General features: G+C 41.6%; 1 protein-coding gene across 1 annotated transcript; it reads right to left on the bottom strand.

Annotated features, from left to right (window-relative positions):
- Window positions 1-108: 108 nt before the first annotated feature.
- LOC125554236 (carotenoid 9,10(9',10')-cleavage dioxygenase 1) lies at window positions 109-14139 on the bottom strand. Its single transcript, XM_087518986.1, has 13 exons — window positions 13966-14139; window positions 13738-13872; window positions 12978-13080; window positions 12633-12892; window positions 12379-12558; window positions 10631-10709; window positions 10465-10546; window positions 7345-7407; window positions 7124-7262; window positions 5736-6006; window positions 4800-4864; window positions 4546-4704; window positions 109-4190 (listed from the first exon to the last, which is right to left on the bottom strand). Exons 1-13 carry the CDS (start codon window positions 14086-14088, stop codon window positions 4080-4082), a joined length of 1770 nt encoding a protein of 589 aa, XP_087375112.1. The 5' UTR covers window positions 14089-14139; the 3' UTR covers window positions 109-4079.
- Between the last annotated feature and the right edge of the window lie 2728 nt (window positions 14140-16867).

Raw genomic sequence — 16867 nt, 5'->3', positions numbered from 1 at the left:
AAGTAAATCAAGCATGCATGATGCATGCATGGCAGATCAGTCAGATCCAAAAGCCGTATGTGTGTCATACTAAGATGCATGAAGAAATAAATTGTATTACTAGCTAGCTGGCATCAGATACTTTGAAGAAATAAATTAGCTCTTGTCACCTGTGCATATATATAGCACATCTCATAAGCTGTATGTGTGTCATCATCTGCCCAAATAAATAGTGGAGAAATACTCTCAGATTGAGGTGAAAAAAAGTGTCATGAAACAAAATAAAGGTGCTAGCTAGCTGGCTGGCTCCTGGCGTCTCAGAATCGGGTTAATTTGCTCGTCATTGATAAGATCAGAAAAGCAAGCCATGTCGTCATCAGCGCCATGACCCGAAATCAAATAACAGAGGCCAAGTGGAAAAAAAGATGGAGTGGGTTAAAAAAGAGAGAATCAGCAGCGTTCAAGAAACGCATGCAAGGTCTGGACGCAAGAAACGAACCAAAGACAAAGTAAATCAGACAGTGCAGGGCATGCCAGCCAGATCCAAGAACCGAATTACTTCTCAAGAAAATAGTTGGCCGGCCGGCCTCGGATGCTTTGAAGAAAGATGAGTAGGTGTTGTCATCTGTGCATGCATAGCATAGAGCACATCTCAAAAGCCAATATGCGTCGTCATCGGTCGGCCTGGTCAAAAATCAAACGACCCATGCATGCATCAAGGTGTCTTTCAAGCCTACGCACGGCCGGATTCTGGGACACAATGCAAGCACGCAACGCAAATCATGTGGGTGGTACCAGATCCAAGAACTAAAGGAGGCCAGCAATTTGTCAAATTAAGGAGTTTAATTAGCCGGCAGGCCTCGGATACTTTGAAGAAATTAATTCGCTCTTGTCATCTGTGCACAGCACATCTCAAAAGCCATCGGTGTTTCGTCATCGGAAACCGGCCTTGCAAGAATCAAACAGGGACCCATGAATGGATGGAAACTTTATTACAAAGGTCGGACAAACTACTGCGTACACAAGAACGGACGCTCGCAGTAAAAACAAGTAGTGCGTGCCTCTGGCTGGTAACTAATGTGGTAGAACCATCACTCACTTGGAAGATGGAAGAACCATGCATGCATATGAAAGAAACCATCACCGGCATCATGCATATGAATGGAACGCAAGAGCAGAAAAACAGCAAGAAAGCAAACGAGGACTGCAAATCAAACAACAACATCCAAACCTCAAAAAGATGCGTGCCTCAACGTCTGGGGACGAAATCACCACAGGCAGTGGAGTTGGTCCGGGAAAGATCCGTGTCATCGGCAGGCACGTCAAAAACACTAGCTAGAGGAGGATGCAAATTAAAGAAGAAACGAACGAAACCAAGATCAAGACGGAGAGAAGTTCATCACAGCAAAGCAAACGAAAGTAAGCCAAGAAGAGAGGAGCCATGGCCATGGGAGAAGGCCAGATCCAAGAAAGAAACGCCAACTCTGCAACACACACTACGCTACACTCCTTTGGTAGGATCGGAGCAGAGAAGAGAAGGAAAAGAATGGGGGAGGTGTAGGAATGGGAGGAGCCGAGCGCGAGGCGCCCCCCTATAAATAGCCGGGGTGGCAGGGCCACGGACGGCTGCCCTCCGTGCTCATCCCCAACGGACGGCCCAGATGCCTCTCCATCCACAGTCCGAGGCCGGGAAGGTTCCTTTCCACGCAAGGCAAGATGGAGAGGTGGAGGGCGCGCCTCGGCCTCGGGACCCGCTCTCTCTTTTCAGTCTCCACCCTCTGATGATTCCTCTGTCAGGGGAGCGGTTACGCTACCCGACGAAGGACGAACTGGCACAAAGATGGGTTTGCTTTTCTGCCAGAAACTCAACAAGTTGAAGACGAAAGCTTCGTTTTTCTTTTTCGTTTCAAAAAATTTGAAGACCGGATTTTAACGTTGTGTAGACCATGGTAATGGTATGGTAATCGTTTCTCAGTTTGAACGCATGCTGCATGCAATCTCCGGAATTTAACAGCATCTACACCGGGCACCCCAAAACGCGCCCGGACGGACGTCCTGATGGCTGACCGGTCGAAAAAAACTGATCGGGATGGACGTCTCAAACCGGGCTCAAACGTCCGGGTTGACCGGCACCTTCACATCCACCCCAGATATGGGGCAGATATTGGGAGGCCCGGACGCGTCCTTCATGTCGGACCCGGCCCAACTGACCCCACATACATGCATCTCTATCCGTTTTTCGGACCAAACCCTAGCCACTCTACTCCGTCACCTAACTACCGTCCTACAATCTCCAACCTTCTCCGACATGGTGGGCAGCAGATCTGAGTCCTTCGTCAGCCGATTCATGAACTAAGACGTCATCCCGGTCATCCTTGAGGAGATGGCTGTCCGCATTGCGCTCCGCCACGCCCGCGAGGAGAATGCCCGACAGAGGTCGGACTCTATCTGCCACAAATCCATCAGCTCCGCCAAATGGCATATGGATCCGGCGCGAGGCAGGTCGTCGCAGCCTTGCCGGAGGTGGTGCGCTCCATCTGGCGTCAGAACGCCATGGCGGACACGTAGCCCCTTCATTGGCACGCGAAGGACGAGGCCATTTGTGGCCCATCCGCTGAGTGTATGGCACATTGTGCCCGTCGTGCGAGGCAGAGAGCGTAGGAGGCCGTGGCATGCATCATGGCATACGTCAGTGAGGTGGAGTCACACTCTTCGGTGCCTCGACGGATGGCCTGCAACCTCAGACGGCATGGTGGACGTGGCCTCCGACCACGACGGAACCATCATGGACCCCAGATCAACCAGCACCGTCAAGGCACCGGACTCCGACAAGAAAGAGTAGGGCATGTGAGACAACGACGCCTCGAGTCCCGTGAGCTGGTCCATGTTCCATCCCCATGTCCTACTCTACCTTGCTAGCGACCTGAGAAACACTTCGAGGACGCAGCCGGCCGCCGGACATTGGCACGATGCACGTGGACAAGCTCCGCTTAGATTAGGCTTCACGTTGCATGTAATTATATGGATTTGAGTTTTCTTAATTGAGGAATCTGGTTGTGAAAGAGATTATTTGAGACGTGATCGGGCGCGTCCGCGGGCGTTTGAGGGTCGGAGTTGTTGTATCCGGCTGTAGATGTTGTAATAGCACGCGCTTCAATCTGAAGAGCATTTCCCTGATTTTGGAAACCCTATTCTTATGTAAAGCTATTATAAAACATGTCCGGACTTGTGTTTTTTTTGGGAATGAAAAGATCAGATCCATTATAGAAGTTCATTGGAAGTACAAAGCATCTCAAACATAATAAAAATTATTACATTGAGATTTCAAGACCATCGAACGACCATTATTGCCGTCAGAACGAGTCACCGTCGCGCCGCTGCCGCCACTCCTCTACAGTGCCGGCTTGACCTGTGGTTAGATGGTTAGGAGGACATTGGCATCCTCAACCCACCAGGGTTCAAGTCCTAAACTTGAGACTGGTGCTTACATTTTTCTGAATTTATTTCAGGCCTTCCGGCCATGTGTATTCAATGGGAGGAGAAACTCCTGTCGACTACGAATGCATCTATGGTGACTTCGTCAATCTCAAGATGATGTGCCAGCTCAGTCTCTCGGAGGTGCTCATATGGGTAGGCTGGCATATGGATTCTCCATGTTGCTTAGGTCGGCTAGGATTCCTATAAACCATAGACCCCCGACACCCTTTATAAGCAAGGGGAGGACTAGTCCAAAACATCTTACAATCTATCGCTCGATACATCCTTGCACCTTGTACACCCCCATCATCACAGTATAATACCAGCATGATTAGGGTTTTACCTCCACCATGAGGTCCCAAACCTATGTGAATCGATCCTCCGTTACCTCTCTATTTCTTCCAGCTAGTCGCAACACTCTATCGAGGGGTCTGTCAGAGTTTACTGATATAGATGCTTATAGGTAAAACTGTCACTTTGTTATGCACCTTTTGATACAAGTCTTCTATGAAAACCATAGGGTTGCCATAAAGTCACAGTCATAATAAATGGTAAACTTTATATATGAATATATTATGCATTAAGTGGTGGATGCATGGCTTATAGGAAAATCATGTCCTTTGTCATGTACTTTTTGATATAAATGCTCCATGAAAACCATATGGCACTCTTTGCGGCAGTGTTATCTTGGCAATAGGCTCATACTCAAATGTTTGTGCGTTGATGATGTGCACCTACATAATGAGAAGAAGAATATTCAAATATTTACTATGGCCATGAAGGCAACATACACTTTCCTGACAATATTCAATCATTTTAAAATTGATAATATGTATCCTCCGGTCCCAATTTTTGTTTCTGAAGTATTCGACTCTTGGTGATAATTGTATGTGTTAAGGAGTTAAGCGAAAGTGTAGAGTAAATAGGTTCAACATTTGTTGAAACATCTCTAGGATCTATGCTTGCAGCTAAATGACCGGATGCCTATCATTAGAAAGCACCGAATGTGCTAGCTTCCATAAAACAACAATTTCCACATAGACATTAGTGTAGAGTAGCACAAGAATGTTGAATCTATTGAAAACTTACTTTAGATTTATTTGTCCCCTCATCATGCACAAACGAAACTATCCAGCCATCGTCTTCGTTTGTACCATTGACCTTTGGCACAAAAGTTGCTCCAGAGCAGAATTGATTTCTGTCAAGGTGATGATACTTCACTTTTATGAGGTCTTCTCTGCCTTTGTTCTTTAAGAATTAGGGACTGGAAGTTAATTTCATTGGAATATAGTAATTTCAAATGATGGGCCAAACTGAATAACCTATTTGTATATGATAGTTACCTTGGTGGTTGCGTCCTCTTTCTCATCAAGACAAATTTTTGCAAAACCTCCGAATTTTGGTCGTACTACATGATTCAGAATAGTATTAAACTATATTGCACAAAATTTGCATGCGATGGACATTTAGACTAAATAACATTGCATTGTGACCAATAAATGACATTTTTTGTACATGGATCTATAGCCATTAATGGTAGCTTTCTTATTTGACATATTGTGTGCATGACCATGAAAAAAGTGGCCAATAGATGTCATGATGGTCAGTATGGCATGAATTGAACCTCCTGTGGTTGATTTGGGTCCGTGTAATGTGTGTGTAATATAGCTATGAAATATTTTCATGACAATCTACTCATACCATTTGTGTGCCCACTTTGAAGATTCAGAAAGGTGGAGTCAAAACACTTCTCTTCCATGATCCTAGGACAATATTTGCTTTTGACTAGAGAGATAGATGCACTTCACTTATCTATGTTAATACTTTAAAAGTTTAATGTGGCCAAATCAGTGTAGGGTGACTACCTTATTCACCTGTTATATTTGTTCTATTTTTTAGTTGTGTAAAAATAAACAAATATTATGTGTTCCATGTATTAATATATTTTAATTAATTAGGTCATATACTTCTATTTCTCACATATGAGGCCACATTTTGGAATGGAAGGAGTGTCAAAGAAACAATATGGGAATTACATCCAAGATTTCATGGCCAACTAATATATGTCTTCACATGTTGGATTTATGGATCATCATGGGTAATATGATACCCTTGTGGCTGAATGGCATCTAAATTAGCATGTTTTTTGTGACAAGTATCTGTGAAAATTAGGACAAGTGACTGATGTATGGACAATAACCGCTATTTTATATCTATTTCTCAAGTTTGAATGGAAGTTCCATATATTAAGTAGTGTACTGATGTATGTTTACCAATACCTATTCCGGGACCACCTGCCAAATTTGCCGGAGAATCTGCCACTTGTGCATATGCATACTTGTGAGGCAAGCCAACATACTTGTCATTGATTACTGGGAATTCCAGGGCAACCTCTTTTCCAGTTAAGTATTTGCCTATAGCTGTCCTTGTTTTCAAGTTTAGTCTCCACTCATACAAGCGAGAAAAACATTCCTCGGTTAGTCCTTGATTGGAGTTTATCCTTGGCCCCAAAATGATAGAACCTGGCACATGAAATCCTCTCACAACGACCTATTAAATCATTAGACAAGGAAAAATTATATCATGGATGAAGAATCCATTAATAATTATATACGCATATGTTGTAGAGGTGTTGCAACCAACCATAGGACACATCCGAAGGGGAAAACAATGGGTGAATCGTGGGTAAGGGTGGCATGGTTTGGGAACAACCACTGCGGGTGGTGTGGGGGAGGGGATATGGTTTTGAGGTGGGATTCACCTTTTCTTCTTTATTGATTGCTTGATAAAATAAATGCATATTAGTTTAGTAGTTCTAGTACCACTATATGGGACGGGTCAACTTGATCCAAAAACCAAGTTATAACTTAATAATTAAAATGATTGTTTCCAAAGGCCATGTACGTGTACAATGGATGATAACATGATATTTTATTATGCATTCCACTCCACCTATAGAAGTTAAAAGAACATGTTATACAATTGATTATCTTTTAGTCTCATCCTGAGTGATTAATGTTTGCATGCTCCTAAAATTGTAGGATGGTTAAAATTACTCTAGAAACCATATAATTAGTGGAATACATATCGTACAAAGTATACAAATGTCATGTCTTTATTACTAGGGAATCATCTCTTAGCAAAGACAAGGAAAGCCGTTTTTCCATCTCTTTCTCTTCTAATCCAGCAATCATCATACATGGCTTTCCTACGGGTCACTTTGTACTATATTCCAAACAAAAAGATTCATTGAGTCCAGACTCTTGGAAATTGAATTTATATCTATGACAACTATGACAAGCACCTAATGCTCAAGAAAATTTTGCATGTTTTCCTTTTGGTCCAATCAAAGAACTTCCATTCCTTATCCATATGTTTTCAATTCTTGTAGGAAACAAAATGTATTGACATCCAATTCCTACAAGTTTTTAGTCACGACCTTTGGTTATTCCTTGAACCAAACATGTTCATGACTTCTTGATCATTGAGGGATCTATGGTATGTACTTAATAGAAACTCGGTGTTCCTTTAGGGTGAGAAAATGAAATGACACAAATATTTAATACTGCAGTAGACTTGTATCTACCTCAATATACATCATCATAAAGTATATTGTGATGCCTTTACATCAACATGAAGTATACTGTGATTGCTTATATATTTGTACCTCATCATCTTCTTCAAAGCAGTTGACAAGATGGATCGTGCAGAATGATTGTACGTAAAACCATGTTATCGAGTTTGCATCGCCATAACGGGGCATAACACCTATTCTTGCATAGCTATCCTTTTCAAATTCAATCAACCTACACGAGGGACATATAAATGATAAACTAGACACTGGATAATAATTTTGGAATCAAGACTAATTTTGTTATTAGTACTTACGGAGCACCTTTTAGCATCCTTTCCTTGTTGATTGTAAGTGGAGCATCTAAGATAATGTTGTACCTACATTCACAGGTTGATATTTGATTCCATCAATTTTGTTTATTGGCATTGCTAATGCAGTGTACCCGAAATTGCATCCTGTTTTGTTAAATCCTTGACTGCCTTTATGCACATGAATCTTTCTTTTGGTGAATATATCATCTAAGACAACCATTAAATTACAAGTAATTTGTTCTATGTATAAAATATAAATGAGGAATTTATCCACCATTCGCTAATATGTATATTGTTTAGGACATTCTTATCCATGTGCAAAAGTAAAAACCCCAAAACCCATTCCAAAAATGTATGTCCCAAAAACTTTTACACGCTCATGTTTTGCACGGGAAATTATTTTTTAAGTGCATGGTGGTAGGAAATATTTCTACTAGGACGTGAACGAACCAGTAAATCCACAAATCATTTTTTCCCTGCGGTGGCTCCTACCCAATGTGCATCCTCCGACTCAATCTGCATCTTCCGCCCCTCCTAGTCTCCACCATCCGAACTTATAAATTTGAAAATTGACCCATGGGTGTGCCGCTGCATATCTTGCAGTAGTGCTCTCATGTGTCCAGAAGTTATGCAAATGCAACGATGTCTTCTTTCTTGTTTTTTCTCTCCGCAATGTTGCAAATGCATTGGTTGTTATATTACTAATCACAATCCAATGCAACTGCATCCATTTTAAAAGTTTCCATTTGTTGCTATGTGTTTGAGGTTTAATTTGTGCAATTTTACATTGTTGTGTGTAGAAGGGCCCGAAAGATGGACAATTTCATGGCGATGTAACGTTAAATGATGACAAAACTGGATTAGATGATATTGCCCTCTCGATGATAAATGAGAGTGTCGAAGTGGAGGACCAGATGTGGTTGAGATTGAGTCTCCAATAATTAAGAAGAAGCATTCAAGATTTTCCAATTACAAAGTAGAGGAGGATGAGAAATTCTGCTATGCATGTACGAGTGCCTCTCTTGATTCCCCTATTTTCACCGAACAAATGAATGACACATTTGGGATGAGGACTCAGGAGTACTAGCACCAAAATGAGAAAGGTGAGTCCAAAAGAACAAAACTTTAAGTCTCACACTATTCAGGTACAATTCAAGATTGTTGGAACTAGTCCTTGGGTCATGTTGATCAAGTGGGCTGCATACCTCCAAGTGATGCGACACTTAATGTGCATGAAACATGTACTCATGAACTATATAAGAAATGAAACACGAGGAAGCAACATAATCCCTTTACTTTGTCGCATTATCGGGCTATTCAAAGAAATGAGAAATGGCGCGCGACAATAGTTGGAAAACAACACCAATGAGGTCAAGATTGAGCATATAATCTTCTATCTTTAGGAGGAAGTGAGGGTGCTGATGAGGACATGAGAAGAAATCCTAGTCCTAGATCTAGCCCTGATTGGAGGAAAAAAGAGAAGGAGAGGAGAAGTAATGGTGCAGAAATGGGATTTACATGGAAACACACAAAGGAATGGTAGACGCAAGGAATGAGTTAGTGGCCGAAAGGAAGCACACGAAGTTGTCAAGGTGGATGATGCTCAAAGAGAATCAAGGCTATTTTTATGGCGCTCTCATGACAATACTGAGGAGTGGAATGCAAGTGCGGGTGACCATATGCGTGCTATTGAGGAGGAGTTCAAGAATGAGTCTGAGAAAAAAATAAACAAGAGGAAGGAGCAAGAGAAAGCGTTCATGTTCGTGGGATGGATGAAAATGCAATCCACCGTTGGGACTCACCCATGGTGAGATCTTGGCTTCCAGAATACCAAGATCAATGTTATATGGTAGTGGTTGTCGCAAGGGGGGGGGGGGTGATGTGATTTGATTTATGAACTATGTTGCATGCGGTCGCTTTTGGGTGAACCATGTAGTGTAATAATGAACTATGCTCTATGTTGATGCTTTTGGACGTTCTATGTTGTTGCTTTTGGTAGCATTGTTGAGTAAAATGTGGTTTGAATTTGAATAAAATATGAACTTTAAATGTTGTTAAAACCTATGCATTAGAAACATCAAGGTTTAAATAATATTTTATCGAAATGAGATTTATGTATGTTAAATGATGTTAGAAATAAAGGAAATTTTCATCGGGAGTTAAGCTTAAGTGATGGATTAGATGCCACCCTCCAAATACCGATGAATTTTGGAATTAAGTTTTGGAAATGAGTTTTTTCAGACTTAAGTGTTTGGATGGTTTAGAGTTACCCTCAAGGTGTTATTGCGTATGGGCACTTTTTTTGTCTTTGAAGGGAGTTGTACCACAAATATTCATTTTTGAACCCGGGCTCATGTGCTTTCGGTGAACAGTAAAATAAAAAATATATTAGAAGAATTTGAAAAATATCGAATTGTTTTGTCAACCAAGACACTTGAATGCGTGATGTCGGTGCAAAGTTTCATCTTGTTTGGACATCTGAGGAGCTCGTGGCAAAAATGACAAAATTGGACCAGAACAGTGCATGAATATTAAATTTTCTCATGTACCCTAATTCTTTTTTGCTGAGAACTACTTAGATGTCCAAACACCACCAAATTTGGCACGAGCATCACACACTCGAACATCTTCCATGATAAAAAAAAGTTTTTTTGAATTTTTGTAGTACTTTTTCGATTTTACTAGTCACCCAAGGGAGAAGATGAGCTCGAGAGCCGAATTGTTGCGTCTATTATACTAGGCCTTTCTCAAAGCTTGTTCAAGTTTTTCTACCTTTCCAATCAAATAATGAAACATAAAGCTCCTACGATTTTCTCGGAAAAAGGAGTGGATAATAAACTCTAGGAGAAGAAAGCCACCCTAAAGACCTGACAATACTAGTATAACTTACTTATTACTATATTAATTTTCATTGGGAAATGGCTTCAATGAATTGTTTTCATGTGCGACACGTCCACTAAAATTCACTGGATGCTATTTTATTACATTACTCTTTCCAACATTCTTAATATTAAATGGAATAATTTACAAAATGTTAAATAAAGCTGAGTTTTCTCAATAGAAAATAAAGAAATTCTTGAGTAATCATCACATTAGTGAATCTTCTATCATGGGAAAACTTACATTGTAGTGACTCCTATTTCGTGACAATATGTGCATCTATCTAACTCGAGAGCAACCTTCTGCTGTAGTTTCTTCCCGTCGGCTGCAGATGGTAGTATGGAATCAAATTCTAAGCTGATTTCTATTAATCACATACAGCATGCAACAGATTAATAAGTAGTGATACCTGAGACAACTCCAACCGTTAGAAAAGGCGCATCCACGTTGAACCCAAAGATAACCAACTCTCCTGTTCCAGGGATTACCTATTCTCATAGACAACATCGATGACTTAACAAAACATGGAAATGATGAAGGGATTACCTATTCTCATAGACAACATCGATGACTTAACAACACATGTAAAACGATTAAGCAATTAACTACACTCAAAACTTTATCATCCTAAGTCCTACATGTCAAAATAGTCTAGGTTCAATTAGGAGTGACAGACTTCATAATTGTTTTTGAAATCTTGACATAAATGAAACTTGGAATTGTCTTGGTCTTGGTTGAATCCACCTACACTTTTGTTCGTTGATTCAAATAATGCTTCTAACGCTACAAATCATACTATGAACATTTAGCACTGGGGATGAGCTATTTCAATGGCATTTTCAACGCTTTGAGTTGCAACAAACATTTGCATACCATTTGTCAGAGTGCTGCTTGGACAATGAAATGTTGCTTGGACTAAAATTTAGTAATTTATGTATGTTATGTATGAGGCAGGCTTCTACCATAAGTTCGTAACAAGTAATTTATTAGCAGAGCATACAACATAGGGCAATAGCTCAACATATTTAGTGCGGGTGAGTTGTCTGAATTCCACTGGTTCTGAAATTATCATTACGATTCGACTCGGTAATAATATTGTTGGTGCTATGATTCATCTAATGTTGTTTTTGCATAACTTATAGTTTCTTTTGTTTATACATTATAGTGGATAACTATATTCGGATTGTGCTAGTTAACAAGTGCATGTTATTTTTTCGTGGATTTCCACTGATGCTACTATAACATGAGTGCAGCATTATCACGAGAGACGTAGTTCAGATCCATGAGCAAGACTTCAGTTTAAGTACCAACTCTACATGATAAATTCTCCAAAAAGAACTACTGATGCTACTATAACATGAGTGCAGCATTATCACGAGAGACGTAGTTCAGATCCATGAGCAAGACTTCAGTTTAAGTACCAACTCTACATGATAAATTCTCCAAAAAGAACTACTGTAATTTGGTAATCAAACTAAAAATGTCTTAGAAGCAGTATTAATACGAATTGTACAAGTTTTTTAAAAATTATAGTACATATAAAATTTGGTGCTGAATTAAAGTGCATATTAGATTTGGTCAAAGTCAAACTTTGTAAACTTGGACCAAGTTTATAGATAAATTTATCAACATTTACAGAACTAAATCAATATTTTTAGATTCATCAAGAAATTTATCTTCGCTTGGTATATATTTGGTATTGTGAATGGTCATTTAATCTTCTATAAACTTGGTCAAAGTTTAGACAATTTGACTTTGAACAAATTTATATGCATTATAATTTGGCAAGAAGGGAATACGTGTTATGCTGGAATAATAGTCTTATTTTTTGCATGTAGAGGATACTCCTAAAAGAAAATACAAAAAGATACAAAGGAGGAATTTCTTACTGTTCCGGTAAAAAACAGTTTGTTGTCCTTCTTAACTAACAATATTCTCTTGCATGTAAACCCAGAAGACAACTAATAATATGAATTCACTTATTTTCTCAGTTAACACATTTTATGCCTTGTCTAATAAGTGATCACAATACTATTTCAAATTATATGGTGTTGTTGCTATTTGGTATCACCTCTAACGCATCACCATCATACACTTGACCTGTGTGTGTGTATATTTATAAAGTATCATTTTGAGAAAGTAAGCGGGAGGACAAACCTTGGGGTGCGCAGTGAATGGCATCTTCCATCCTCCATCAACATTCCAGCTACCCAGTGTGCCAAGACTATACAAGTCAATCTCATGGGGGTTATCATTTTCTGCTGCTGAGAAGACTCTCCCAGCATGCTCAAACACGCTGGTGTTGCTCATGTTCTTGAAAGCCTTTCCGAACCTCAGCTGCTCATATGCAGCGTATTTCAGCATTCCATAACCACCAGAAGAAGGAAAAAAGTTGTCAATCATGTACTTACAGTATTAAGGGTACCCGCTATGAGCATCGCAAGAGGGTCACCGTCAGTGGCAGGGAGGAAGCATGGTTTCTTCAGTCCTTTCTCAACCCTAAATGTATCGGACTGCACGTAGCGGTTGGTGTACTTGATTGACCATGTGTTGTTGTTGCTCTTGGTGAAGTACACGGCGTGGAGCATGCCTTCTCCTTCGACCCAAATGTCGTGGGACTTGCCAAAGATAGAGCTTGACGAGTGGAGGGCTCCAAAGAGAGGGTTTGAACCTGCATGCATGCATTTTGATTCTGCTCCATGCATGCATTTTGTGATCTCTCAGTTGGTAAGACGGTAGGAGCATAGAAGGTTTACCATTTCTTATATAAACACCCTCTGGAAAATCTGCTGGAATCTCTCCTGCGATATCAAATATCTCTCGCATGTCGCCGATCTCTTCGACGGGTGCAAAATTACCCTGCGACAAGGATTGAGGAATTTTATTAATTCAACGGGTAGTTAAGCACTTACAAACCTTTCTAAATTTGGTCGCCTAAACATTTTGCTGCAATGGTGTGATCGCCTCACTTGTTGACTGAGTGAAATCAAGATGGATATATTTTGTTGTCTTGTTTTCAAGAGGGTAAACCACCTGACCTCTGCCGATCGATGCCCACAGCCCTTTACATTTTACTATTATCACTATTATGTACTTCCTCTGTCTTATATATAAGATGTTTTTGCAAGCTAACTTAGGTCTCTTTTGATTCATAGGATAGGATTATCGTAGGAATAGGAATCTTGTAGAAAATTAGATGACATGTATCTCAAATCCTATGAGTAGGAATAGGAAACAAGATGTCATTTGGTTGACACCAAAGAAATTTTTTCATTGAGTCTAGACTCATTTTTATTTTCCTATAAAATGTGGAGGATAGAAACCAATCCTATGTAGGAATAGGAATCCATTCCTATGAACCAAAAAACTCTAAAGGAAAAAATTCTATAAGAATCCTATCCTCTAGAATTCCTATGAAATTCCTCCAAACCAAAGGAGGCCTTATATTGAAAGGCAGAGGGAGTAGCTAGCATGCAGATACAAAAGTTATATGTTATCCTATCCCTGGCTACTTACCTCGGTGGGACGTAAAGGTTGGCGACTTAATGTGAAGACGATGCCCACAAATGCATCCAGCAACCTTTGCGACGCATAATTGAGAGCGTTTGATGATGCATCCCCAATTCTCAAAGCAAGCTGTTGGTGAAGCTCCTTGAAACACACAAGATATACAACGATATAAGCCTATATGTATCTCTCGGCGCGTCCTGATCAAATAGTGGGGTTCAGAGAGAGGCGAGAAACCTTTGCAGCCGATATGATCTGCCGAGGGAGACGAGTGGCGCTCGCGGAGACGGAGGAGGGCTGCCGTCGGCCGGCGCTCATGCTTGGCTGACGAAGAGAGCAGCCATGGATGGAGGTCCTCATTTCTGGAGCTTGGATCGTCGTCCCTGTGTTTGCTTGCTGCTACATACACGCATTAGCTTCTGGCCGGCGTTTGTAGTTTTATACTGCACCAAACACATTCTCTGCAACGGAAATAGACCGCTTCCGCCTTGGTGGTAGACTAGGTACATGCATGATCGTCATGCGAGAAATGTCATCAGTACCAGCAATGCAGGAACGTGTAAACAGCTGCTACCGACTGCTGACTGTCGGTCTGCTAAAATAAGTACTCCCTCCATTCTTAAAAGAGTGTACTTCCAACTTTGTTAGAAAGTAAAAAAAAATATATTTAACCGTATTTACATTATAATAGAGCAACATTTATGCATCAAATTAGTAGCATTAAATTCATAATAAAATATATTTTTGTCATATACCTATTTGTTTTCACGAGCATTAATATATGTTTGCACAAATTCGGTCAAACTTTGAGATAGTTTAACCTCCAACAAAATTAAAAGTACATTCTTTTAAAAACGGAGGGAGTACCGCTGAACGTGCCGCTCTTCTACGATGTGAATGAGTCAAGAGAGTAAAATCAAACCATGCTGGTTTCCAGGCGCAAATCGGTTGACGTCCTCAGTTGCAGCCTGCAATGAGGCTCATGCATGACGTACACGGCTATGGAGATGCGTGCGTGTGCGGGATTGGTCGGGTAGTACCAGCCGTTTACACGTTCCTGTGCGCCATGTGAAATGCACTAAGACGACTTTCGTTGGTTTTGGCTTCGTTGGACTCGGCCGCTTACTGTCAATTTTTTGTTTAATTGCTTAGTCTCTTGTGAGTGGCCACGAGATGTAAATATTCTACGATTGTCCAGCTCTCATTTAGAAGAGAGTTCGCAATGTCACATCTAACTCCCACACCATTTAACAATGTCACAAATGTTTGTTCACAAAAAAAATGTCACAAATGTTTGAAAACGACAAACCTTCTTTTTTTGACAGCAAACAAATTTTGAAATTCCAAACATTTTTTTAACAAGGTAATTTTCTAAAAAAGGAAAAAAGATAATGGAAACCGACACTAGAAACAACATGAAAAGAAAAACAAACAGATCTGAAGCAGTTAAGAACCTTCAGAAAAGTTTCCAAAACCGGAACCAACGTCCACCTTTCCTAGCTTTAAATGGGCCAGCCCAGCTCGGTCGCTTCTGTGCAATTCAACGGCAGTTTGCCGCAGAGTGGAGCAATAGGAAATCGCGTCTTACAACATGCACCAAGTGAGTTACACACGTTCTCGAGGAGTTTCTTAGGGAGCGTTTGGATCCTTAGCAAGAATAGTTATAGCCTTGCCCGGCAAGGTTAGGTGTTTGGAACTGTTAATATATCTTAGATTTTGTGGGCCAGCTAGCTTGGATGCGCTAGGAAAACCTTGCTAGCTCAGGAGAGCCAAATCGGCTCGCTTCCGATGGCAAACTTCACATGCGGAGAAATCGACGATCCACTCCTAACAACAATTTTCACTGGGGAAGGCTAGTAAGAAAAGGAACCTAACCGTTTCATTAGGCAAGGCTGGCAAAGCGAAAGCTGGCTGGCTAGGCTAGCCGAGCAATTTCCTTACTAAGCAATGTAACCAAACACTCTCTTATTTTTTTGAGGGGAAACATACTTATATATTAAACATAGAGCGGAATGTCATCCGATACAACATGTAGGATAAAACCAGGCGGCACACCAGTCCACACCTGACATCTCTCCTCACCAACACCAACTCTAGCAAGCTTATGAGCAACAGAATTTGCCGAGCGTCGAACCCAGCTCACCTTGAAGTCTATGAACTCCCTCAGCGTCCTCTTAACCTCCTCCATCCACGGCCCAACCAAAGACAAGTTTTTTTCAGGGTTCAGGAGCATCTTCACCAGAGCCTGGCAGTCCAACTCCACATGAATCCTGTCAACATTCAGCTCCCTCGCCATCTTGATCGCCTTCAGGCACGCCATAAGCTCCGCACGTTCGGGATGTGCACAAAGTGGAAAGAAGAAACAGGCCGAAGCCACAAAGCCGCCGTTGTGGTCGCGTAGGATCACCCCACCACCGCCCTTGTTCTGTTGTTTCTCAAGAGCCCCATCAATATTGACCTTGATCCATCCATCTTCCGGAGCTTCCCACCGCTGCACCGGCCTTGCCATCGTCTGCCTAGCAGGGGCAGCATGAGCTTCTTTCCATGACGCCATGGCCGAAGCGACCCTTTCCAGCACATCCGGGAGGGGGGGGGGCACAATCTTCTTGCCATCACGCGCTTCGTTCCGAGCCAACCACAAGCCATAGGTGGCATGAATCAGAACCTCCCTGTCCTCTTCACCTGCCGAAGCAAACCATGAAATCAGCCAGTCAGCCAACTCACGATGGGAGTTCACATGACCTGGCGGGGAGGCCGCCGAAACACCCAGCGCAGACCGCAACAGCTTCCAGAACTGAATGGAATGGTGGCAGCCCCAGAACTGGTGAACCAGAGACTCCTCTCGGCCACACACCGGGCAGAAAACTCCGGCCTTGATCCGGCGACGGTGCAGCTCAGCACCCACAGTCAAGCCATTTCGAATCAAGCGCCAAACATGTATCTTCGCTTTGCCTGGAGCAGAGGTATCCCACAAAGCCATAAATCCTTTATGCTTCGCGACTGAACTAGAGCCTTCCGGCTGATCGGAACGACGTTTCTTCTTTTCCATACACAGGTGATACGCCGAGCGGACAGTGAAGATACCATTGCGAGTAAAGTTCCAAGCCAGGTAATCCTCAGTCCCCGGACCCCCCACGGC

The sequence above is a fragment of the Triticum urartu genome, chromosome 4A (genome assembly GCF_056163025.1).
Source record: "Triticum urartu cultivar PI428250 chromosome 4A, HENAU_Tu73, whole genome shotgun sequence".
NCBI classification, from domain to species: Eukaryota; Viridiplantae; Streptophyta; class Magnoliopsida; order Poales; family Poaceae; genus Triticum; species Triticum urartu.
The sequence above is the reverse complement of the archived record's forward strand: the minus strand, read 5'-3'. Positions and strand labels throughout refer to the sequence as shown.

Coding starts and splice junctions, on each gene's coding strand:
- LOC125554236 (XM_087518986.1), bottom strand. CDS start 14,088: ATGAGGACCTCCATCCATGGCTGCTCTCTTCGTCAGCCAAGCATGAGC. Junction 10,710..12,378: donor CATTCACTGCGCACCCCAAG/GTTTGTCCTCCC, acceptor CTATGAGAATAG/GTAATCCCTGGAACAGGAGA. Junction 6,007..7,123: donor GCTTTGAAGAAGATGATGAG/GTACAAATATAT, acceptor ATGATTTAATAG/GTCGTTGTGAGAGGATTTCA.